Source organism: Medicago truncatula, chromosome 1 (genome assembly GCF_003473485.1).
Source record: "Medicago truncatula cultivar Jemalong A17 chromosome 1, MtrunA17r5.0-ANR, whole genome shotgun sequence".
NCBI lineage: Eukaryota > Viridiplantae > Streptophyta > Magnoliopsida > Fabales > Fabaceae > Medicago > Medicago truncatula.
Genome location: NC_053042.1, coordinates 23,387,564 through 23,414,014, shown reverse-complemented (window position 1 = coordinate 23,414,014; position 26,451 = coordinate 23,387,564). Strand labels below are relative to the sequence as shown.

The window sequence follows — 26,451 nt, the reverse complement described above, 5'->3', positions numbered from 1 at the left end:
CGGTACAAATTAGGCAAAATCTCTGGTTAATTTTAAATTGCTTCGACGAAAACGGAATCAATGGACAATTCTTCTCAATCTTACAAATCGCAAAAACGACTAAAATTATCTGACAGTTCTAACAAAACCCCCACCAAAAATCTTTTTTTTTTTTTTCAAAAACTAATTGGTAAAAATAGTAGATCTAATCATTATAAATCATATACATATCGAGGAAATAAATTTCGGACACTTTTTCAAAACTCTAATTTTTCACAAAACATAATTAGGACTAGAGAAAGTATTAAATACAATAATTAATCCAACATATCAAGTTCAAAATTAGTATTTTCATCTACATTTTTCACTAACAGGTCAACCAGTGAGCTCCTCCATTAAGCCCTGTAGGGAGAAAATAAAATAGTTAAGTGGCATCTTAGACTATTTTGGAATACAAGTTATAAGCTACAAGATAATTACCCGTGAGATATATTTCTCAGCATCAGTTCGTTTCAGAAAATGCATTGAATGTCGGGCGAAATTGGGATTCTTATCATCACTAAGCACAATGCCTTCTCTTATGTCTTCAAGGACCCTTACTTGGATGTATGGATCTTTTGGTGGTACCATATCCTATCAAAACCATATTTCGAGAATAACAATTCATTAGTTTATTGTTAACTTGCATCAACTTCATTCCGCAGTAAGGAACTGTGAAACCTAAAAGAAACACACATCCAGGACCTCAAACAACCAAGCCTAGTAGTTTTAACATGATAAGATACATGCTACTCATGTTGTTGATGGATCTCACTATTTATTGATGTGAATTAAACTGTCCAGTAACAACTGAAGTGGCATTAACATAAAAATCTACATGATGGTCCTATTTGTATAACTGGAATCATAAAAGTTTCTGACACAGATGCTTAACATTCTTTAGTTGAATCAACATCAATCGAATTATTTTACAACGTAGAACACAAGGTTGAGATGCAACTGCATGGTTCCTTTAAAAATTATCAGCAGCCAAAGCTAAATTTACCAGGCTAGGTTTGATTTCAGATAAAAGATCATGAAGACATAAATTGATACATGCATTTGTAACATAAAACAATACATTTCTCTTGTGCGAAGGTACACATGGATATGTGTGAGAGAAAAGGAAAGGAGACGAGGGAAGGAGAGGTTACCACAGTCAGATCAACAAACACTTTTGACATATAAGATTTCAATGCTGAAGAATGCTTCTTGAAATACTCTTCCTCCCTATGATCAAGCTTCTCTTCAATTTCTTTAGGAATCACAGGCCCTATCTTCCATAACAAGCTCCGTATAGTTTCTGCTCGATTATACCTGGATGGATATATGTTCAGAGTCAAAGAACAAAAAGATAGTACGCAGGAAGGTGGCATTTGAAAGCGATACTTACACATAGGCCATTAGACAACGTTTATTTCGGACTATAGAAAATAGGTGGATGAGGGCTCCGTAGTGGTCAGCATTTCTAGCAGTTTGGACATCCAAACCTTCTTCCTGCATCTTCCTGTTTACAAAACACGAAACTCAGCCTATATGGAAAAACATATAACAATGGAAAGGGATTTGAGTAAAATATGCAAAACACTGCAATGCCTTTAATTTAACTTTGCAATATGGCTTGACCAACACAGGCGCACATTCAACAAAACTCATGCCCATGTGAGATATCATACTCCAGCAGAAAAAAAAAAAGGGGACACGCCAGGAAAAAGAGAATAAGGACATTATCTTAACCATTACCTTATCAAGGACTGAAGGTCAAGGTGATGTTGGTTGCATTCTCCAACTACTTGCTCAAACAAGTCTTTCTACAAGATCATTGGAAAAAGTATCAAGTAAAAGCAATCACATATTCACAACAACATAAAGATTGATTAATGAGTTTCTACGCGAGTATGGGAAAAAGGTCCACGGTAGATAAAAATCAAATTTGACACGAATAACACGTAGCAATATCATAAATAATTAACGATGCCAAGATACCAATGGTATAGTGTGGGAACATGTTAAATTGGTTTTACACAAAACTAGCAAGTTTTCCTAAAACATAAAAAAAATTAAATGTAAACATAAGGTTTACAATCAAATCAATCATGAAAATCATTTTCTTCAACACAAGCAAGTTCTAACATAAACCAACAATTAAAATATAATAACGAGTGTCTAACTGAAAAATGAAGATCTGGACTTACATTAAATGGTGTGAGCTGACCCTTTTCTCCACTCGCAAATTCTTTCACAAGTTGGCAAGCTTTTCTCCCAAACATACTGAGTATCTTAATTGGACTATACACTCGATTACAAATTTCCCCTACGATTACAAAGATGAGATGAGAACTACACAGAGCAGATAGCGCTAAAAACTAGTACAATGGAAAAATGGATGTGCGAGCCGTAATTGCAAAAGTGAGGCCAAATGCAAGAAAGGCCTAATAACTAACAAATTAAGATTTCAAATTGGCTGGCTGTTTCTCAAAAATTCAAATCAAACATAAAAATGGATTTTGATAGACATTTAGGCTTTGTAAACTGCAACTGTGATACTCAATGAAACTCCTTAACAAAGTGTTGGCTTTAAACATTTAGAGCCATCAATATGATGAAGTCCAACTACTTGCCCCAACCCATATGGGTTAGGCCAAAAATTTAAATCTAAAAACAATAAAAAAATGGCAAACCAGCAACACGTAATGAATCATCACCGTAGTTTTATTTCATCAGAAACCATCATCAAACGGTCTAGGAAAATTTGAAAAAGAGGATCTTTACCAAAATGTTCAGCATGAACATGTTCACTACTTTTGGCACTCAAACCTTCATGAAAACATCGATACAAAAATAGACACAGATTTCTATACATTAGACATCAAATCCTTACTTTAAACTTTGATTTAATTGCTCACAGTATAGTGCATAAAATTTCAAACAAAAACAGTTCTCACAGAAATTAAAACAACGACCATGCAACTTTAGCATATCAGTTGAGGGCTCAAAACTCATCCAATCACTATCGAATTCCACACACCATCAGCTCAAATTGTTAGTAATCATATAGACTACTCTTAATAATTTTTCACATGGTGGAGCTCAAATCACGTAGCACTGACACAGAGACACAACACAGTGCAAACACGTCAACACAAGTAATAATTTGAGAAAATTGTATAATTGAATGCAAACATACATGTTGGTGTCGTGTCAGTGGAGTCAGTATCTGCTCCAGTTCTTTATGAGTCCAGTTAACCAGTTTGTCTCATAGATGTCCAACATGTGGCGATTAAATTCTTAAACAGTTCAATTTAAAAGTTGGGAAATCACCCTCTTTATATTAAAAAAAAAAAATGAAAACGCGTTTAGTCATCAATCTAAACCATTGTCTCATCGGCACCATGTTGATCCACTCCGCCACAGTGCCGCCACGAAACTCAGCAACTCCGTCCAATTACAAGTTCTCCATTACCAACATAATAAATACCCTCCACCTGAAACGCCAATTCCACCTTGAAGCTAGAAGTAATACAGCCCACTCAAACTTAAAATCCCCACCACTGTTCAACAAAACAACAAGCAGCAACAAGAGGATAATACAAATTGGATAGTAGTAGTATTTTAAATCATAAAACTGGGAAAAGGTAAATGAAATGGCGTCGCAGCAAGGCGGTGAGATGGTGGCGTGCCGAGACAGCAAGGAGAGATGTGCTGGCAATAGAACACCTTCACAAAGTTTCATCTGAATCGTTCTTTATTTTATTTTTCATAAAAAATGCTGATATGCAAACTGTTAATCTGGGCAGTTTAAGATTTTAATTGCCGTGTGTTGGACATCCGTGAGACAAACAGGAAAACTATACTCATAAGGAACTGGAGCAGATCCAGACTCGTGTCAGTGTAGGACACCAGACACGCCTTTGATCGGTGCTACAACAAACATCAAAGTAATTTCATCAACAATGCTAAAATCTACGAAGAGACGAAGTTAATAACAATTTCATGTTTTATGATGAGAATGACATGAAGAAATATTGGAAGAGTAATTTGATCAAACATGTAAAATGCATGAAGAAAGTTGGTAACAAACGATAAACCCTAAAAAGAACAGAGCAAAAATGTGACAAAAAAAGAGTAAAGAAGCGAACCTTGTGGATGATGGAATCTGTGTGAGATGTGAAGGAAGGAAATAATGAACAAATTAATTAATTGCAATTGAGTATGCGAATAGAATAGAATAATAAGGGAGGGAAACTATACATAAATTTTGGAAAAGGAGGGAAAATCAACGGATCAAATTTTCCCTTTACCCCACACACCCTCCTTTCTTACTTTTTTTTTTTTTGCCACATCAGTAATAAAATATAAAAAATGGATTGCTGAGGTGGAAAATCCATAAAACAATACACAAAACTCACCTAGCCAGAGAAATTCTAATATGGCCACGAGACCAAAGAAATAGTGTTTGGTCACAAAAAAAAAAAATATTTTTTTAATAATAATGAGAAAATTGATAAAAAAGATGATTGAATATTTTGAAGAGAATCTTTTTATATGTGTGTCCAAACATTATTGATTTGGTCTTGTGACCATAAAAGAATACCTCGTAATATCAATCTTTTGACAATTGTTTTCTCTTTTTTTAAAAAGAAATTCGATTTTTGAGAAGTAACCTTTTTAAAGGCTTCTAAGCTGTTTTAAGAATTTTTTTTATTCGAAATAGTTAAATAGTTACAACAACAATAATCAAATCTTATCCTATTAAGCAGTGTCGGCAGAAAAAGTTAAATAATTAAGTAGAATGAAATTCAATAAATATATCTAGGTGTATATTAATAAAATATAAATTAAAAATTGGATTCTTATTAAATGGATGTTTGCTTATAAATAAAGGAGGGGGAGTATACTAAAAAAACATTGGAATAGATCATGTTAAAGTCGAAATGGAACCAAACAATACATACGGAATTAGTATGTTTTTTAAAATCAGCTGAGTTCAGTAATTAACATGTAGTCTACGTCAAAAAGCATGTGACTAATTATAACCATATACTTCTCTTGTAAGATTTGTGTTACTGTGATTATAAGGCCGTCTTTGGGGAGGTGCAAACAGCTCTATAGAGCCGGGCCTCCCCAATTTTTGGGGTCAAAATATTTTTTTTAATGTACAATGTACTAAAAATATAATATATATCCGTAGCATTATAAAACTAACAAAATGGAAAGCGCGCCCCCGGTGGTTTTTTTGGTAATGTTTCATATTTTTCTTGGTGTTGTTCAACTCTCATTGATGGCAGTTTTTCATTTTTTTTTTAATTTTTTTTTTCTTTTGGGCCTAATTTTTTTCTTTTTTTTAGAACACTCGTAATTTTTGGCATATATTTGTAGTATAAAATCGCAAAGTTCTAACAACAATCAATATAATTATTCTCTAAAAAAAAAAAAAAAGACAAACATTATGATTATAGTTTTTTTTCTCTTCTAAATTTTGTTTAGAGGCCTAATTTTACTAAGAAAGCCGGACCTTCAGTTTCACAGGGACGGCCAACGTGATTATATTTGTAAGGTAATTCTCTTGAATAATAAAAAGAAAGAAAAAGCAGGTTAACAGAATTAAAAAAACACTTGAATAAAAAAGAATGACGAAATCACTATATTAGTGCGTAAATGCCAAATGGTGAGTATATTTAGCAAACAGAGCATATCCTGAATATGAATTGTTTTGTGTATGAAATTAACAAGTGTTGAAGTTGAATTGAAGCTATAAAAATTTCATCTTTGTTTGAAACTTTTCTTTGGAACCATTGTATCACTCAATAAAATGCACAATTCACACATCAACTACTAATAATAATAAAGCACCGAAATTTAAACCCATCAAATTAAAATAGGAAAATTCACCTTAGGCATCGGAGAATCTGAAGCATCCCAACTAAGTTGACACCCAACAGACATCCCCATCCTCTGCCGTCTTTCCAATACGTAAATATTATTAAAAAAAGGGAAAATATTTACAAAGAGGGGGGACTATGCCAATACCCTCGAAAGAAACAGAAAAAGAAAAGAAAACAACAAACTAGGAACATTAAGGAAATCTAAAGTTTGGCATTCCATGTCTGTCCCTAGCAAAATCCGCCCCCAAGGATGGAGGCAACAAAGTGAACCAGACCGTGCCTTGAATATCGCGCCCCATGGCTGCAAGTCCATAAGCACAGACATTTCCTTTCCGGAATATATGAGAACAAATGAGAAACAGATTATTATGTGTACAGTTGTGTCATCGGTTCCGAAGACAAACAGGAATAAGAGATGGTTTATGGAAAGCCTGAACCGCACTAGAAGAGTCGCTTTCAAGCCATAAATGAGACCAGCTAGCTGTTTGATGCCGCATATTCTATAACCATTATGAGTCCCAAAATTTCTGCTTTGAAGATAGAAACCGAACCAATGTTACTAGCAAAACCACCAAGAAAAGTTCCATGAGAGTCACGAAAAAGACCACCGCAAGCAAACATTAAATTTCTCACTGAAGGAGCCTTCCAAACAACTGGTATAATGTCACGAACCCGCCTATGTAAAGGAGAAACAAACAAATTTTCCAAAATTACAACATCCGAAAATAAACAGTAACCTTTGGAAATGCCTCCCGACATAGCAATCAGCGAAGAAATCTTTGCCAATGTCGCATGCAGGGATATGTGGGCTGCATTGAACCGAACAACTTTTCTGGCAAGCCAAATGGTGTGCACCGTGTGCACTATTGCAGCTGCAAGGACATCACGCAGCTGAGAGCTGCAGCGCTGTGGAACACAAGGCAGCAGCGATGTGGGTGAAGCAAGGGAGATGGTTTGCTGAAGCTTGATGTCGAGCCACTGCCAAATAGAATGAGAGAAAGTGCACTCCAGAAATAAATGTGTTGAAGATTCAGCATGCTTCGAACATAACAGACACATGGAAACCAAAGTGCAGCCCCTTGACTGTAAATTCTCATCTGTTGGAAGCTTGGATAACATGAACCGCCAAAAGATAAAGGAGTGGGACGGAGGAATGCGAGGACGCCAAATAACCGAAGCCCATTCTAGCTTTGGGGAGGACAGATTTAGGAATTGGAAAGCTAGTTTGGCCGAGAGTTCACCATCTAATGAGTGAATTCAGATGCACTTATCCGACAATGGGGAAACCGGAAGGGTGACTAGCATAATTTGGGCAGCCACTAACGGGAAATCAAGTATAATGCGGGGAATGTTCCATTTACCATCAGCCATGACAAATGAAAGATTAGCCTTCAATCTAGGAAACAAGTGCGGGGGAAATTCCATCAACGAAACAAGAGAGCTACCCATCCAATTATCAAACCATAATTTCATCAGCATCAAGCATTGAAAAGCTTCTCTATCCTCGTACTCACTGCTATTTCCTTCCAACCTCTCTTTTCTCTTCCTGTATGTTCTGTTCTCTTTCTGTCTTCATATATTCACATTCATTTCTTATACAACTCAAACACTTTATTGGATTTAATATTTTATTTCATAATGAGTGTGGGAGTTAACTTAAAATCAGAAATCTGGAGAATCGTGCCACGATGGAGAAGCATCGCGCCACGATTGTTGAAGCAAGATTCTGAGGAAGCTACTGGAATTTTCGTGCCACGATGGGCGCGCTGAAGATAAAAAATAAAACGTATTTTCAGTTAGATTTGTTTCAGTTTTTTAAGGGTTTTCTTTCCACTATAAATATAAGCCTTGTATCAGATGATAAAGTGTGTAGAAAAACAGGGTTTAGAAGCCAACATACAAACTAGGGTTTATAGAGAATTTCTCTTGGTAACAACACTAGGGTTGGGATTGTTTTGATTCACCTTGAACAACGCACTATTAGGATTGAGTCTCTTGGTCACGGGAAGAGGCTGGGACTTGGGTAGAATTAGGTTTGAAGACTGATTCTTGTAACTCAATATCTCTTTGTAAAGAAACTCATCATTATAGTGGATCGGAGAGCTGCTCTCTCCCCCAGACTAGGTCATCTTTAGACCGAACTGGGTAAACAAATTCTTGTGTTCTTTCTCTTTCTTCCTTCTATCTCTTGCTGTTTTATTTTGTTTGGATTATTTGCTACCCACTTGATTTAATTACTTAGTATTAATTTGCTCCACGCATCAAGTTTGTTATTGGTGTGGTTTTCTCAACGAATTCATAACAATGAGTGCAAAATAAAGAGACATGCTATGTTCTCAATGAGAATGGTCATTTGTTAAGTAGATAAATAAAAGTAGATAGTAGTATAGTATTAGACAATTAGTGAAAAGAAAATAACTCAGATATATTTTTTTTAACAGAAGAAACAATTGATGATATATTGGAACATAATAATTGTTTAACACATTTTTCAGTTATTAGAATGCCAACTTTATTAACAGCCTAGAGGGAATCGCAAAATCACTTCAAAATATGTTCTTACTTCTCTTGGTGTCGGTTGGAAATTTCAAGTACGTTTCCAAACCCTAGTTATCTTCAACAAATTTGCAGCATTCTACTTCCCAATTTATTTTGCGGAAATCCTTGGACAAAGGACCAGCGAAACACTCAGTTTGAAAAATGGATTGTTACACATAACCCGGAGAAGATTGCAAAAGACATTACCGCGTGGACAGAATGGCTGACAGGTGAGTTCATGACTACTGAAGGAGTTTTCAAAAAACTTGGCGTAATTGGTTTTTGCTTTGGACGCAGCAAAGTATTAGAGGTGCTAGGCCAAGACCAAGATGCTTGTTTTGGCATTGGACTCTCCTTTTTTGGTACAAGGATAATAGATTCCCTGATAGAGGTCACGGATTTGCCCACCGATCCGGATCTCTGAACGAAGACGCGAGGATGCTGAACAAGCTTATGTAATTATGAGAGACTGGATATTTGAACATTTGGTGTAAAAATGAAATGTTTTAAGACTATATGAATAAAGGTATCAACACTTGCGTCTTAACATGCATATGATTTTTGTATTTGTAGACTGTCTGTCAACTTTCCTATACAATTTTTTGTCAATGAATTTCATATGGATTACGCTATAGATCAGGTTGTGTATAGAGAACAACATAGTAATGAAACTAAAATAACATAAAGAAATTAAACTCAGTCCAAACTGCTTCAACATAACATAATAGTCAATAGCATGAATAGTCTCGTGAGATTGATATCCACAAGTTCAATCCAAGCAACAAAAATTAACATCATTTTTATGAAATAAAGATGTATTTATCTATTTCAAATTTTAGAAAATATAATTTTAAAAGGAAAAGCATCATTTCATTATTTATAAGAATGATATTAAATTTTTTACATTTTATCGAAAAAATAATCAATATTCTATTATGAGTATTAAAGTTTAGAAAAATTAAATTTTATTTGGCCGACACATCTGATAAATAAGGTTTAGTTACTATAATTGTAAATATTAGAAAATATATTGTTTTACAAAAAACCAACTCATTTAACTATTAATTTAAGGCTTAAGTTTACTTTTGGTCCCCTAACTTTCTGAATGTTGCGATTTTAGCCCCCTATTAAAAGAATGATAAATTTAATCCTCTATGAATTAACTCCTTTGCAATATTCGTCATTTTGACTAATTTTGACCAAGTCAATGCCTATGTGGCACCTCTAAGATGTCACATGTGTATTTTTTGAATTAAAAAAATATAGAAAAAGCCACAAAATCATTAGCTAAATTAAATAAATGAAAAATAATTTTGGGTTTTTTCATTTGTTTATTTTTTTTTTCATTTATTCAATCTTCCGAATTTAAAGATTTGGTGTATAGTACACTCAATCTTCCGAATTTACCATATAATTTGCCTTTTGTTGTTGTTGTTGTACCGTAGATTTGTGGGGTGTTTCTTCCCCTGCGTGTTAGTTCCTGTTTCTGCTGCGTTTTAGTTCATATTTTTGCTGCTTTTTTTTGAGCTGGGTTTGAGTAGGTAGTGAGGTGCCTTGTGCATTAATTTTGTTCCTACATGATTTGCTCCATCACTCGTGTTTGTGGCTCATGGGGAGGCGATGTTTTGTTTTGTTTGTTCCTGCATGATGTTACCTACAATCATTGTTGTTAAATCGTGACTAAAAAGCCAAAATCCAGAATTTTTAACATTGTTCACCTTTGTAATACCCCGTTTTTCCAACACGCAAAATAATACATAATAATCAGAGTATTCAACTTAAATAGGATGTCACACTTGTTTAAAAGACAAATAGAGTAAAATTACTATTTATTTAAACTTTTTTGGCCAATAATTTTCAACAACGTCGCAGCGAAAAACAATTATTCTTTCAACAAGATTGGCACTAAGGCCTCAACATAGACAACGTCATTGAATCCAACAAATTGGTCCAACATTAAATTCATAAAGATAAATACGTAACAAATGTAATAAACATCAAAAGTCCCCATCCCATTACATATCAGAGCGACCCTAAGACGACGCGTGAGAGAGTCAACTCACTTCAGCATCTAATCCTGGTTATCTGCACTTTACCCACGTAGAGACAACATTCAAACAGAAGGGGTGAAATTCACATTCAATAATAATAATAAGCATATAATTCTATAAAAGAATTTAACAACACATAACAACATCTATTCATCATTAGCAATATTAATAAACAATAATTTAGATAAGAGGATTTATCAACATAAAACAACAGCAAATCATCATCAACAATAGTTTACATAATTTCAACTACAATTCATCAATTATTTCGACAACTTGACAACACGACGACAACTCGACATCAACGACAATGCAACGAAAACAACATCAACTTGACAATGCAATATGCATGTGGTACCAATCAGAGCATTAAGCCCTCAACTTTAATATGAATGATTATACATTTTAGAGCATCAAGCCCTCAACTTTAATATGAATGATTATTCATTCCAGAGCATCAAGTCCTCAGCTTTAATATGAATGATTATACATTCCAGAGTGTCATACCCCAATTTTGGACCGTTTAAAATCTCTTGTCCGTATTTTAAAATGGTTCACGTTCCCTTTTTACTCGTTTTTTTTACCATTTAAAATTCGGGTTTCTTGTCTTTAGTCATTCAAAAAGTTTTTATTTTTACATTTAAATCAACGTTCGCATTTCACAACAATTAAAACCGTCTCACTTTCATTTTTATGACGCATTTTTGTTATATAGTCTTTTAGTCGTAACGATCACGTCAAAAAAAGAGAAGGCCTAATCGCATTTTAAAAGGCGTTTTTTTTATTAATCTTTTCAAACAAAATTTCGGCAGGGAGGATACTTTGAAGTACCTCATGTCGGATTCCGAAGGGACTTTTTATTTTTTTCTTTCTTTCTTTTTTTTTAAGCTAGTTTTGTTTTTTATTATTTATTTTCTTTATTTTTATAAAAGTCACTCACGTGACTTCTTTTCTTTCCTTCTCTTTTCTTTTCTTTTTATTTTTTTTATTTTTATTTTATTTTATTCATTTTGTTTTTTATTTATTTATTTATTTATCTGTCAAATCTTTTTCTCCAAGTCTCAGCTGCAGGGGTATTTTTGTCATTTGTTTGTACCAGAGAAACCCTAGTTTGTCACTATAAAAACACTGTCAATCATTGGGAAATGGGCCAGAAGTCACTGTTCACGTCAGAAAAATCAGCAGCAATTCACAAACACTCATTTTCTACTTTTCCAACCCTTTTTAGATCAAACACTAAAAATTATAAAGAAATAACATGAACATATGAAGAACATTCATAGATTCATCAAAATCCAGCAACACAAAACTTAAACAACAACCTCAAACCATTCATACAACCACAAATCATCATCATCCCAACCAAACGGAACCGGACCGGACCGGAGAAAAGAGGCGAACCGGAAAGGAGAGAAGGAGGCCGAACCGGAACAAGGGGGAAACGGACCAGATCGGAGCAAAAGGCAAAACCGGACCGGAAGGAGAGACGGAGACCGGAAAAAGAGGTAAAAACTTTCACATATTCATTTGTAGATCTAGCTCAAATCTCTCTACCCTTTTTAAAACTAATACCGGATTTGCATGGAGAAGAAGGAGGAGAATCTTTTGGTGTAAAAATTTTCGAAAAAAAAGCAAAAAAAAACTCCGGCGCGGCGGCGCTCCGGCCGGCCACCACGCCGGAGCAGCTCCGGCCGCCCCTCCCCCACCTTCTTCTCCGGCGAGCTTTGTAGAGAGAAGGGGGAGCTTCTCTCTCTAGTTTTTTTTTAGAGAGAGGATTTGTGTGATTTGTGTTGTTTTTTTTTGTTAAAACCTTTTTATAGTGCTTCTTTTTTGGTTTGATCTTGTGCACATGCGCATACTGCAATTCAGTGCTCCATCGCGTTACAGCCCTTGGATCTGGATCATTCCTTGATCTGAGGGCTCCTGTGTATCTTGATTTTGGATCAAGTGGATTTTCTTTCTGCGTGAGTATAGTGTGGTTTCTGTTTGGACCATCAGATCGTTGATCTGACGGTCACTGTGTTTTCAGTATAATCCCTTTGTTTCTATGTTGTTTTTGTGACCGTTGGATCTTGGCTGTGATGAGATCTTGGGATTCAGATCTGGACCTCTGGACTAATCCAATGGTCCAGAATTAATCCTGCTGAGCCAATGTTTTATTATTTCTCATTTTTTAATTGTCTTTATTTTTAAATACTGTTTTTACATTTTTTTGACATTTTTGTGTTTAGAAAAATTCCAAAAAAATATTTTTCTCACTATTTTAATTTTCTCTAATTTAAAAAATCCATTCTATTTGTTTTCTTTTATTTTATTTTTTTGTTTATTTCTTATATGATGACCTTAATTATTATTTGTCTTAATTCTTGCTTATTATTTCTCATGTCTCATTCATCATAATATTTCTTGTGATTACTAACTATTTAATTTTTGTCTTGAATCATAGCATGCACATTTAGTTTTTCTATCATTTTATTTTGTCATTGACTTAGTGTGTATAAATAGGGAATTGATGTAATTTTATTTCTTGCATTTTATTTTGGCATAAAGGCCTTAGGGTTGTATTTAGGAATTGATGTAATAATGTAGGTAACACAAGCACCGACACATGCACCGACACTACCACATTTTATTTACCGCTTTCCGTTAGTTTTTACGACGTTACGTTAGTTTTCACCGTTAGTTTAGAAAAATCATTTTTCACAAAAAAAATCAAATATGTCAAATTCAAAAAATATGTTTTCTTAGCAACATTTTCCCTTTATTTTCTTAATCAAATTTTTAATCAATTTTAATTCAACTTCAATCATTTTCAAAATTTAAAATCAATCAACCTCACTCATTTCTTTTATCTCATGCCTTGAGGCCTCTTTCTCTTCTTAAAACCATTTTCAAAAAATCTTAAAATCAACCTAACCCACCAAAGAAATTTTTGAGTGGAACTACGTCGGTTTTGATCCCTTTCCCAAAAAGGGTACGTAGGCAGAGGACTCGTCCTTCCAAATCAAATAAAAATAACCAAAAACATACTTCTTCTCCCTCCATTCTTTCACTTAGACATTAGGCAATAATTTTTCAAATGAACAAGTATTTTAGCACAAGATAATCTAGGTAAGAGGTTCCTACGGAATACCGTAGATGCTTAGGATGCTAGCACCTTCCCTTCGCATAACCAACCCCCGAATCCAAAGTCTCGAAAAGGGTTTTTACTCATTTTTTCCCTTCCCAAGAATAAAAATCGAGAGTTCAAAGATTGACGATTCAAATCAATTAATGGTTTGATATCCAAAAATCGCGAGCACAGAAATGGCGACTTCACTGGGGATATAGATCCTACACGGGTTAAACCCACCTTACTTTCTTTATTTTGTGCTTTATTATTTGTTTATGCTTTGTAAATATTTTGCTTACATGTTTACTTTATTACGTGAGTGGTGAGATAAGCTCTACACCCGAGCTTGAGGGAAACTTAAGATAGGACGGTGGTATAATCATAGTTCCATGCCAAGAGTACTCTTCGGTATTGGCACATGTGATAACCCCACTCAACGGAGGGATCTTGGAAGTATATGTTGTCAACGTGAGTACTCATGTTTGGCATGCTATTTTCAAGTGACCTTTGAAGTTGAGGACCTTTAGTCACCTTTAACCCATCTTGGCCTTTTAGGAACGTAGTGCGGTGGCTAATCGAGAGTACTCTTGAATTAGTTGATACGCGATACTACACTCAAACGAGACTTTCCGACGAATATAATTGGAATGGGAGTACTCCCGTCACCCGATAAATATTCGGAAGTGGTTAAAGACTTTGGGAACTTGGTAGAACCCTTGTTACAAGTGCAATCTAAAAACCTTAGTCCTTACCAAATGGCGTTATTACCCTTTGACTCCAACATATGAATTTAACCTCATCATGCATACATGCATCCATCCATAAATATTTTTTCCATTCATCATTTTTTTGAAGGACTTATAAAAGCTTTGTTGTAAACATTGTAGATATGAGGAACCTTAGGCAGTATAGTTTCAGGAGGCCAGATCTCTTGAGTTTGAGGAAGCTAGGGAAGAAAGTGGTTTGTATGGACGATTTCTACAAGCAACATGGAAATTTGATGGGTGTTGTTAAGACAGATATCGACGAAGGGCTTCTCAACGCTTTTGTTCAGTTCTATGACCCGGGCTACCATTGCTTTACTTTTCAAGATTACCAGATTCTCCCCACCTTGGAGGAGTACTCTTGTTGGATTAATCTACCAGTGTTGGACAAAGTACCTTTCAGTGGCCTCGAGGAAATCCCCAAGCACTCAACCATTGCCGCAGCTCTCCATCTTGAAACGGACGAAGTGAAAGCACATCTCATCACTAAGGGAAAACTTTTGGGTTTCTCCACCGATTTTCTTTACGAAAGGACCACATTCTTTGACAAAATGGGGGTTGCCTATGCCTTTAACTCCATCCTTGCCTTGCTTATTTATGGCCTCGTACTCTTCCCTAGCCTCGACAACTTTGTGGACATTAAAGCCATTCAAATTTTCTTGTCAAGGAACCCTGTCCCTACCTTATTAGGTGATACTTACCTCTCCATCCATAGGCGCACCCAGGCTGGTCGTGGAACTATCCTTTGTTGTGCACAATTGTTATATCGATGGATCACCTCGCACTTACCCCGAACTCCTCGCTTCACCACCAATCCAGAAAACCTTCTTTGGTCAAAAAGACTCATGTCCCTGACTCCAACCGAGGTAGTGTGGTACGATCGGGTTTATGACAAAGGAACTATTATTGACAGTTGTGGGAAATTTGCCAATGTACCACTTCTTGGTATAGAAGGAGGAATTAGCTACAATCCTACACTTGCCAGACGTCAGTTCGGATATCCCATGGAAGGGAAGCCGCTCAGCATCTATCTAGAGAATGTGTATTACCTCAACGTAGATGACAGTAAAGGCATGAAAGAGCAGGTTGTGCGAGCTTGGCACACCATTCGTAGAAGAGACAAGAGCCAGTTAGGGAGGAAGACAGGAGCCGTTCATGAATCATATACTCAGTGGGTGATAGATAGAGCTGTTCAAATTGGGATGCCTTACAAGATATCAAGATTTGTATCTGCAATCACTCCAGCACCACCCCTACCTATGACCTTTGACACCGAGAAGGAATACCAAGAGCGTTTAGTTGAGGCGGAACGTGAAGTACAAAAGTGGAAAGGGGAGTATCAGAAAAAGGATCAGGAATATGAGGCTGTGATGGCCCTACTAGAGCAAGAAGCCTATGATAGCCACAAGAAAGACGTGATAATCGCCCAGCTGAAAAAGAGTATCAGAGAGAAAGATGCCGCGCTTGATCAAATTCCCGGGCGGAAGAAGAAGCGTATGGATCTCTTTGATGGGCCGCATTCTGATTTTGAGGAGTAGCTCGGTTCAGAGGCTTGAGAGTCTTTCAGTTTGTTTTGATGTTTTTTGTGTAGTTACGGAGTCTATCCCTTGGCTTTGTTGTTAGAAAGGGAATTATCTCGTTTTATTTTGAAAGTTTATCCCTTGGCTTTGTTGTTAGAAAGGGAATTATCTTGTTTTTCTTTGAAAGTCTATCCCTTGGCTTTGTTGTTAGAAAGGGAATTATCTTGTAATCAACTTTGTTTTTTTATGATTTGTTTAGGTTGGTATGTTTACAAAACTGCTTTTATAGGTCCTTCAATAAAAATAAAAAAAATATAAAAATCGCATATTTTGGCATATAGCATATCATGCATCATATTGCATTCATAAAAAGTATCAAAATCCAAGTCTCATACTCTCCTCATTTCTGCCTCAGAAAAGCAAAGTGGCCCGGCGTATTCAGTACAAACCCGCTCGCATTCACAACACTCGAGCTCATATCAAGAAAAGGATGTTAGCGGCAGAACAGGAAAACGCTCAGCTCAGAGAGGAACTGGTTAACCTCAAGGGGGAGATGGAAAGAATGGCACTTATGATGGAAACTATGATGGCTGAGAGAGAGCAAGCAGCAATCTCCAATTCAACTCCTGTTGTGGTCGTCACAGCTGCACCTGAGGGTCCCCCGCAACCATCTCCGACTACTACTACAACTATCGGCCTCACCCAGCCTCTGATGACTGATTTTTCTTCTGGTAATATGGCAACTATGGGCAACTCAGGCTTCCGTCCTCTTGGCCCCCAGGGTCCCTTTGCTACTCCTCAGTATTCCATGCCTTCAGGCTACCCTTGGGGCATGCCGATTGCAACCAACGGGGGTTTTGGTCCAGGCGCTACTGAAACGCCTTTCGCACAGGGTCAACAGACTTCGGCACATTTCCAGATGAGTCAACCGATTCCTCAAGCTACCATGACTCAAGCAGGTCCTACTGTGCATGTTGGGCCACAACATGAAGAACAGATTTATCACTCCGACAATATAATGGGGGATGATAAAGCAATCGATTGGGAAGAAAGGTTCGGTGCTCTAGAGAAGAAGATGAGTAATATGCGGGGAAAGGAAACAGTCGTCCAAAGCATATATGACCTTTGCTTGGTACCAGATGTAAACATACCTCCAAAGTTCAAGATGCCTGTATTTGAGAAGTATCAAGGGGACACGTGTCCACAAAATCATCTAACTATGTATATTAGCAAGATGATAGCTTACAAGAATAATGTTCCCTTACTCATTCACTGCTTCCAGGATAGTTTGACTGGTCCGGCACATACTTGGTTCATGGGGTTGAAAGGAGTCACTACTTTTGAACAGTTGGCTGAGGCCTTCATGCAACAGTACAAATATAATACCTATCTGGCGCCAAGTCGCAAAGAGTTGCAGTCCTTAACCCAGAAAGAGAAAGAATCGTTCAAGGAATACGCACAACGCTTCATTCAAAAAGCTGCTCAGATTCGTCCTCCCTTGGATGAGAGGGAACTTTCAGAATTGTTCTATGAAACCCTGAGCCCTTGTTATTCAGAAAAGATGATTGTCTGTGCATCACAGAAGTTCACTGATTTGGTGGAAACAGGAATGCGCATCGAGGAGTGGGCTCGTAAGGGAGCAGCTGTTTCGGGAGGTTCTTCAGGTGGTTCTTCAGGGGTTTCGTCCAATGGTAATAAGAAATTTGGGAATGGTTACCCAAAGAGGAATGCTCAAGAGGTTAGCATGGTGGCTCATGGAGGACCTCAGCCCGTGTACCCTAATCACCCCTTTGTTGCCAACATCACCCCACAAATGACCGCACCCCAGAACCCAAACTATCAATCACCCAGACCTCAAGGACCTGCACCATACTACCCCCCATTATACCAACCACTATACAACCTACAACAACTCTCTCAACAACCCTACTATCCTCAACAACCATACCAACAAAGGCCATATAACCCCCCACAACAACAACCCCGTCCTCAAGCTCCCTACAACCAGCAAAATCAAAAACAACAATTTGACCCCTTGCCAATGACCTATGGAGCATTGCTCCCTTCTTTACTTGCACAGAATCTGGTCCAAACAATACCACCTCCTCGCATTCCGGACCCTCTCCCACGCTGGTACCGTCCGGACCTTCATTGTATTTACCATCAAGGGGCAGCAGGCCACGATGTGGAGCGTTGTTTTGCTCTTAAGAAAGAGGTTCAGAAACTGATAAATAGTAAAGAGTTAACCTTCACCGATCCTGATGCTGTAGCTCAGAACAATCCTCTGCCTACTCATGGGCCTGCTGTTAATATGATTCAAGACGATCAGGAAGAGGCTCGCATTCTCTCTGTAGGTGATATCAAGACTCCTCTGGTACCGATACATGTGAAACTGTGTAAAGCAACTCTCTTCAACCACAATCATGGAGCTTGTGACATATGTTTGATGGATCCTCGTGGATGTATACAAGTCCAGAATGATATGCAGGGTCTCCTAAATAGAAGGGAACTTGTGGTTACAAGGGAACCCGAGAGCAAGGACGTCTGTGTTGTCACTCCGGTATTCAGAGCCAGGAGGCCGCTGGTGATAAACCCTAACAGTACAAAGCCCGTTGGTACTCCCTTGGTAATCTGTGTGCCTAGGCCCACGCCTACTACTGCTCAGAAAGCTGTACCCTATAAGTATGAAGGCACGATTCTTGAGCCCGGAAGTGAGACAACTTCACCTGTTGCTGTGGATAATATCGCAGAGAATAGCCGGATTTTGAGGAGTGGCCGCATCTTTCCTACGGTGGGTCCGAAGAGTGTTAGTGTTCCGGTCGATGAGCCAGTAAAAGAGCGAAACGCCGGTAAAGGTAAAGCTGGGGAGCAGGCCAAAGAGTTTGACTTTGAGGATGCCGATGAAGTCTTGAAGCTGATCAAGAAGAGTGAATACAGGGTGGTGGACCAGCTGTTACAAACTCCTGCGAAGATTTCCATCATGGCCCTGTTATCAAGTTCTGGTGCTCATCGGGATGCCCTGAGGAAAGTACTAGACCAGGCATTTGTGGATTATGATGTAACTCTGGGTCAATTCGAAAGCATTGTGGGGAATGTGACCGCGTGTAACAGTCTGACTTTCAGTGATGAAGATCTCCCGGCGGAGGGGAATAAGCATAATCAAGCATTACTCATCTCTGTACTTTGCAGAACAGATTCGTTATCCAACGTCTTGATAGATACCGGCTCTGCACTTAATGTGATGCCCAAGTCAACTCTCGACCAATTGGCGTACTCCGAGGCTCCTTTGAGACTTAGCAAGGTGACAGTGAGGGCCTTCGATGGAACTAGGAGATCGGTGTATGGTGAGGTAGATTTGCCAATTTCGGTCGGCCCACATGAATTTCAGGTTACTTTCCAAGTCATGGAAATCCAGGCTTCTTTCAGCTGTTTGCTCGGCAGACCATGGATTCATGACGCTGGGGCTGTGACATCTACTCTCCATCAGAAATTGAAGTTTGTAAGTCGTGGAAAGTTGATCACTGTGAGTGGCGAGTCGGCCTTTTTAATCAGCAATTTGTCTGCTTTCTCTGTTATCGGTGGTAGTAGTTCGGACGGGCCATCATTCCAAGGGTTCTCTGCCGAAGAAAGTGTCGGTAAAATTGAGACTTGTATGGCCTCGTTGAAGGATGCCCGAAGAGTAATTCAGGAAGGCAAAACCGAAGGCTGGGGTCAGCTAGTGGAGTTGCCAGAAAACAAGCGTAAAGAGGGAATTGGTTTCCTTAACAGTAAGCCTGGGATGTTCGACCCTACCAGAGGTTCTTTCCACAGTGCTGGTTTCATTCATGATTCGCCAGAGACCAATGCAATTTTAGATGATGCACCTGGAGGAGTGACACCGGTCTTTGTGACGCCTGGAGGAGCTTGCTGCAACTGGATTGCTGTTGACATTCCTTTTGTGACACCCCGCTCTAAGTAATGTGTTTGTCTTGTCTTTTGTTGTTTTTCTGTTTTTAAGAAAACTCCTTTCGTTCTGCCCAAGGCGAAAGTGAAATCATGTAGGGCTTTGTTTTGCTTCTAGTACTTTTATTACAAATAAAAATCGTCGTTTCTATCACGGCTTTTATTACTTTTTATTTTTTGTTGCTTTTTCTGGAAAAAATGGTAATACAAAAATCCAAAAAAATCATTCTTTTTTTCTTTTAAATTTCAAAACCAAAGGTCTGCATTTACTCATTAAAATCAATCATGAATCATGTGCAGACTGAACATAAGTGAATCCGTTGAACACAGTGACCCCATGCTTTCTCCCAACTTTGAGGTCCCGGTTTACGAGGCTGTGGCAGAGGAGGATGAGGAGATCCCGAATGAGATCAAATGGATGTTGGAACAAGAAAGGAAGACATTTCAACCTCATCAGGAGGAGATAGAAATCATCAATCTGGGTACTGAGGAAGACAAGAAAGAAATCAAGATTGGGGCATTGTTGGATGTATCTGTCAAGAAAAGAGTAATTGAGCTTATCAGAGAATATGTTGATATATTCGCATGGTCATACAAAGACATGCCGGGTCTAGACCCTGATGTCGTTGAACACAGACTACCTTTGAAGCCTGAGTGTCCTCCGGTAAAGCAGAAATTGAGAAGATCTCATCCTGATATGGCCCTCAAGATCAAAGAGGAAGTGCGAAAGCAGATTGATGCAGGTTTCCTAGTCACATCAGAGTATCCTCAATGGTTGGCCAACATAGTGCCTGTTCCAAAGAAAGATGGCAAAGTCAGAATGTGTGTTGATTATCGGGACTTGAACAAGGCTAGTCCGAAGGATAATTTTCCTTTGCCTCACATTGATGTATTGGTTGATAACACTGCTAAGTGCAAGGTTTTCTCCTTCATGGACGGTTTCTCCGGCTACAATAAGATCAGGATGGCTCCTGAGGATAGAGAAAAGACGTCTTTCATCACGCCCTGGGGTGCTTTCTGCTATGTGGTGATGCCATTTGGTTTGATAAATGCTGGTGCCACTTACCAGAGGGGTATGACCAAAATCTTTCATGATATGATTCACAAAGAAATTGAGGTCTACGTAGATGATATGATTGTTAAGTCTGGCACAGAAGAAGAACATGTTGAGTATTTGTTGAAGATGTTTCAGCGGTTGAGAAAGTACAAGCTCCGGTTGAATCCTAACAAATGTACTTTCGGTGTTAGATCTGTTAAACTCTTAGGCTTTATCGTCAGTCAAAAGGGTATTGAAGTTGATCCCGACAAGGTCAGAGCCATCAGAGAAATGCCTGTTCCAAAGACAGAGAAGCAAGTCAGAGGTTTTCTTGGTAGACTCAATTATATCTCCAGATTTATCTCTCACATGACCGCCACATGTGGACCAATTTTCAAGTTACTCCGCAAGGATCAAGGGGTGAAGTGGAATGATGATTGTCAGAAGGCTTTTGATCAAATCAAAGAATATCTGTTAGAACCTCCAATTCTTGTTCCTCCAGTTGACGGAAGACCTTTGATCATGTATTTAACAGTACTAGAAGATTCCATGGGCTGTGTTTTGGGTCAACAAGACGAAACCGGAAAGAAAGAGCACGCTATCTACTATTTGAGTAAGAAGTTCACTGATTGTGAGTCCCGATATTCTGTACTTGAGAAAACTTGTTGTGCTTTAACTTGGGCTGCCAAGCGTCTCCGTCATTATATGATTAATCATACAACTTGGTTGATATCCAAGATGGATCCTATCAAGTACATATTTGAGAAGCCAGCTTTAACTGGAAGGATTGCTCGCTGGCAGATGTTATTGTCCGAGTATGATATCGAGTATCGCACTCAGAAAGCAGTCAAAGGTAGCATCTTGGCAGAACATTTGGCTCATCAACCAATCGAAGACTATCAACCAATCAAATTCGACTTCCTAGATGAAGAGGTTATGTATCTAAAAGCAAAAGATTGTGACGAACCAGTGTTCGGTGAAGGTCCTGATCCTGAATCCGAATGGGGTTGATATTTGATGGAGCTGTTAATGTCTATGGAAGTGGAATTGGTGCGGTGCTCATTACCCCTAAGGGTACTCACATCCCTTTTACTGCGAGGTTACGTTTTGATTGCACAAACAACATCGCAGAGTACGAAGCTTGCATCATGGGTATCGAGGAAGCCATCGATTTGAGGATCAAGAAAATTGTCATTTATGGAGATTCCGCTCTTGTGATTAACCAGATCAAAGGAGAATGGGAAACTCGTCATCCTGGTTTGATTCCCTACAGAGATTATGCGAGACGATTGCTGACTTTCTTCAACAAAGTAGAGTTACACCATGTGCCCCGTGATGAGAATCAAATGGCGGATGCTTTAGCTACTCTATCCTCAATGATCAATGTGAATGGTCACAATACTGTGCCAGTAATCAATGTCCAATTTCTCGACCGACCTGCTTATGTGTTTGTAGCTGAAGCAATTGATGATGACAAGCCATGGTATCATGATATCCAAGTTTTCCTTCAAACTCAAAAGTACCCACCTGGGGCATCCAACAAGGACAAGAAAACATTGAGAAAATTGTCAAGCCGTTTCTTCCTTAACGAAGACGTTTTGTATAAAAGGAACTTTGATGGGGTCCTACTTAGATGTGTGGATAAGCATGAAGCAGAAAAATTGATGTGCGAGATTCATGAAGGCTCTTTCGGAACTCACTCATGTGGGCACGCCATGGCGAAGAAGATATTGAGAGCTGGGTACTACTGGATAACAATGCACGCTGATTGCTACAATCATGCCAAGAGATGCCACAAATGTCAAATCTATGCTGACAAGATTCATATACCACCATCTATGCTCAATGTCATCTCTTCCCCGTGGCCCTTCTCTATGTGGGGCATTGACATGATTGGTCGGATTGAACCAAAAGCTTCCAATGGGCATCGCTTCATATTAGTGGCTATCGATTATTTCACCAAGTGGGTTGAAGCAGCATCTTACGCCAATGTGACCAAGCAGGTAGTGGTCAGATTTATCAAGAACAACATCATCAGCCGCTACGGTGTTCCCAACAGAATCATCACAGACAATGGCACAAATCTGAATAACAACATGATGAAAGAGTTGTGCGATGACTTCAAGATTCAACATCACAATTCTTCTCCTTACAGACCACAGATGAATGGGGCAGTTGAAGCTGCAAACAAGAACATCAAGAAGATCATACAGAAGATGGTAGTTACTTATAAGGACTGGCATGAAATGTTACCCTACGCTTTGTATGGATACCGTACCTCAGTGCGAACCTCGACAGGGGCAACCCCTTTCTCTTTGGTATATGGTGTGGAGGCTGTACTACCTGTAGAGGTTGAGATTCCTTCTTTAAGAGTCTTGATGGAAGCTGAATTGTCTGAAGCTGAATGGTGCCAGAGCAGGTACGACCAGTTGAATTTGATTGAGGAAAAACGTATGGCTGCTTTGTGTCATGGACAGTTATATCAGTCAAGGATGAAACAAGCATTCGATAAAGGAGTCCATCCCCGCGAATTCAAGGAAGGAGATCTTGTGCTCAAATGTATCAAATCCTTTCAACCAGATCCTAGGGGCAAATGGACGCCAAACTATGAAGGTCCCTATGTGGTGAAGAGAGCTTTCTCTGGTGGTGCTTTAATTCTTACAGATATGGATGGAGAGGAGTTACCTCGTCCTGTGAATTCTGATGCAGTCAAGAAATACTTTGTCTAAATATATAAAAGAACAACTCGGTAGGTCGAAAACCTGAAAGGGCGGCTTAAACCAAAAATGAGCGTCTCGGTGGATCGAAAACCCGAAAGGGCGGTCCAGGCAAAAGTTAGAGACAAAAAAAAAAAATAAAAAAAAATAAAAAAAAAAAAAATAAAAAGGAAATTATCCTGATAGATCGAAAACCCGCAAGGGCGATCTATGCAAAAATTAAGGATCGAGACAAGTAACTGCATCAGATGAAACATCACTCGCCCGAGACACCTTGACTGTCAGAAGTTCTCTAATATTGAAGCATCCAAACTGTGGAATTCAAAGTGGTCAAGAAGTATAGCGGTTATTGTGTTCAATGTACCTATCCCATATAATTACCATATTCCAACTCTTTGTAATCTGTGGTGCCATGCCTTTAGCCGGTCACCATTTCTATTAAATCAATTTGAGCATGTGCCCCTTTGTTGGAATTCTTGTTTATTCTATGTGCAAAAAAATCTTTCTTTCGTTTTTAGTATTAGTATTTGAAGCAAAAATTTTGAAAAAAAAACTTTTCTAAAGATTTTACGTTTTCTTTCTAAAAACAAAAAAAATGACAAACATATTATCTTTAAAAACATGTATCACATAAGTATGTGTCAACAGTTGGTCCGAAACAAGCAGGTTCAACAAAGAAGAAATAGTCATTGCAAAAAAAAAAAAAAAAAGAAAAAAAAAGAGCGCCCTGGTGGATCGAAAACCCGAAAAGGCGATCCAGGTAAAAATTAGGGGCATACAAAAAGAGAAAAAGAAAAATGTCTCCCCGGTGGATTGAAAATCCGAAAGGACGATCCAGGCAAAAGTTAGGGATTTCAAAAAAAAAAAGTATATACAAAAAGCAATGACTATTCAGACAAGACAGTACGGTGTTGCATTGATGAAATGGCGACTTATACCACAGTTGGTGAAGACTTACCTCAGCAGTATGTTTAAGGGTTGTACCCTAACAATGGTCGATTCATCCCCCGTGACTTTATCCCCATTGAAGGCTTTGAGTGTTCGTACAGCGATGCCGGGCCATTCTCCTCGTAGACCTGCCCAGTCCTGTCTCAACAATCTTACCATTACACCATCATATGAGTCTCATACATATTCATTCATTCATACATAGCACGCATATAAACATCATCCATACATAGTTTCTTTTTTTACCCAATATTTTGCTTCATTATCCTCAAAATGGGTCTAAACTCAGGTATGTTATAAAACCAATCATGTTTCAAAGTGGCAGGTCTCGCCAGTAACCAGTCTATACAATTGCCCCATCGTCTTCAGACAATTTCATTTTTCCCCTCAGGTGTATCTTTGTCAAGTTAATCCCCACTCATATCAAGCTTTACAATGTCTTTACTTTAGCCACTCGTCGGCCCGTCTTGTCTTTAATTTCGCCACTCGTCGGCCCGTCATGTCTTTACTTTAGCCACTCGTCGGCCCGTCTTGTCTTTAATTTAGCCACTCGTCGGCCCGTCTTGTCTTTATTTTAGCCACTCGTCGGCCCATCATGTCTTTACTTTAGCCACTCGTCGGCCCGTCATGTCTTTAATTTCGCCACTCGTCGGCCCGTCATGTCTTTAATTTAGCCACTCGTCGGCCCGTCATGTCTTTAATTTCGCCACTCGTCGGCCCGTCATGTCTTTAATTTAGCCACTCGTCGGCCCGTCATGTCTTTACTTTCGCCACTCGTCGGCAATCATGTCTTTACTTTCGCCTTGAAACAATGTTATTAAACGTCATCATTTATACTCCAGTCGTTTCAAGGTACCTCACAACAATCGTAAGCTTTACCTATCATTTCTTTCCCCAGTGATACCTATCCATTTGTCTCCCAGTCAGTCTTTGCATCATCTTTACCTTCATGCTTATATCATATTCAGTCATATTATCACATTCATCAGCATCACATCTCTGGCGTTTCAAATGGTCCAAAATTGGCGTTTTTATATATTTAAGTCTCTCCGACCCTTTGGTTTAAAAAGTTCTCTTTTAAAACCTTTGTGACGAAGAAACTTAAATAGGGGCATCTGTCATACCCCAATTTTGGACCGTTTAAAATCTCTTGTCCGTATTTTAAAATGGTTCACGTTCCCTTTTTACTCGTTTTTTTACCATTTAAAATTCGGGTTTCTTGTCTTTAGTCATTCAAAAAGTTTTTATTTTTACATTTAAATCAACGTTCGCATTTCACAACAATTAAAACCGTCTCACTTTCATTTTTATGACGCATTTTTGTTATATAGTCTTTTAGTCGTAACGATCACGTCAAAAAAAGAGAAGGCCTAATCGCATTTTAAAAGGCGTTTTTTTTATTAATCTTTTCAAACAAAATTTCGGCAGGGAGGATACTTTGAAGTACCTCATGTCGGATTCCGAAGGGACTTTTTATTTTTTTTCTTTCTTTCTTTTTTTTTTAAGCTAGTTTTGTTTTTTATTATTTATTTTCTTTATTTTTATAAAAGTCACTCACGTGACTTCTTTTCTTTCCTTCTCTTTTCTTTTCTTTTTATTTTTTTATTTTTATTTTATTTTATTCATTTTGTTTTTTTATTTATTTATTTATTTATCTGTCAAATCTTTTTCTCCAAGTCTCAGCTGCAGGGGTATTTTTGTCATTTGTTTGTACCAGAGAAACCCTAGTTTGTCACTATAAAAACACTGTCAATCATTGGGAAATGGGCCAGAAGTCACTGTTCACGTCAGAAAAATCAGCAGCAATTCACAAACACTCATTTTCTACTTTTCCAACCCTTTTTAGATCAAACACTAAAAATTATAAAGAAATAACATGAACATATGAAGAACATTCATAGATTCATCAAAATCCAGCAA

The 26,451-nt window shown here is 38.1% G+C and overlaps 2 protein-coding genes across 3 annotated transcripts; one reads left to right on the top strand and one right to left on the bottom strand.

Annotated features, from left to right (window-relative positions):
• Nucleotides 1–222: 222 nt before the first annotated feature.
• LOC25483403 (DNA replication complex GINS protein PSF1) lies at nucleotides 223–4,337 on the bottom strand. Of its 2 annotated transcripts, XM_024785255.2 has the most exons (8): nucleotides 4,158–4,337; nucleotides 3,206–3,939; nucleotides 2,214–2,332; nucleotides 1,762–1,829; nucleotides 1,412–1,525; nucleotides 1,173–1,335; nucleotides 460–612; nucleotides 223–381 (listed from the first exon to the last, which is right to left on the bottom strand). In XM_024785255.2, exons 3-8 carry the CDS (start codon nucleotides 2,286–2,288, stop codon nucleotides 355–357), a joined length of 600 nt encoding a protein of 199 aa, XP_024641023.1. In that variant the 5' UTR covers nucleotides 2,289–2,332; nucleotides 3,206–3,939; nucleotides 4,158–4,337; the 3' UTR covers nucleotides 223–354. The 2 variants fall into 2 exon arrangements, with proteins under 2 accessions (XP_024641023.1, XP_013467542.1); XM_013612088.3 differs by lacking the exon at nucleotides 3,206–3,939 and having other exon boundaries at nucleotides 4,158–4,336.
• A 12,041-nt stretch (nucleotides 4,338–16,378) lies between these two features.
• On the top strand, nucleotides 16,379–21,877 carry LOC120578163 (uncharacterized). The gene is made up of 4 exons (XM_039830458.1): nucleotides 16,379–19,842; nucleotides 20,131–20,494; nucleotides 20,564–20,903; nucleotides 21,096–21,877. Exons 1-4 carry the CDS (start codon nucleotides 16,379–16,381, stop codon nucleotides 21,875–21,877), a joined length of 4,950 nt encoding a protein of 1,649 aa, XP_039686392.1.
• The last annotated feature ends 4,574 nt before the right edge of the window (nucleotides 21,878–26,451 follow it).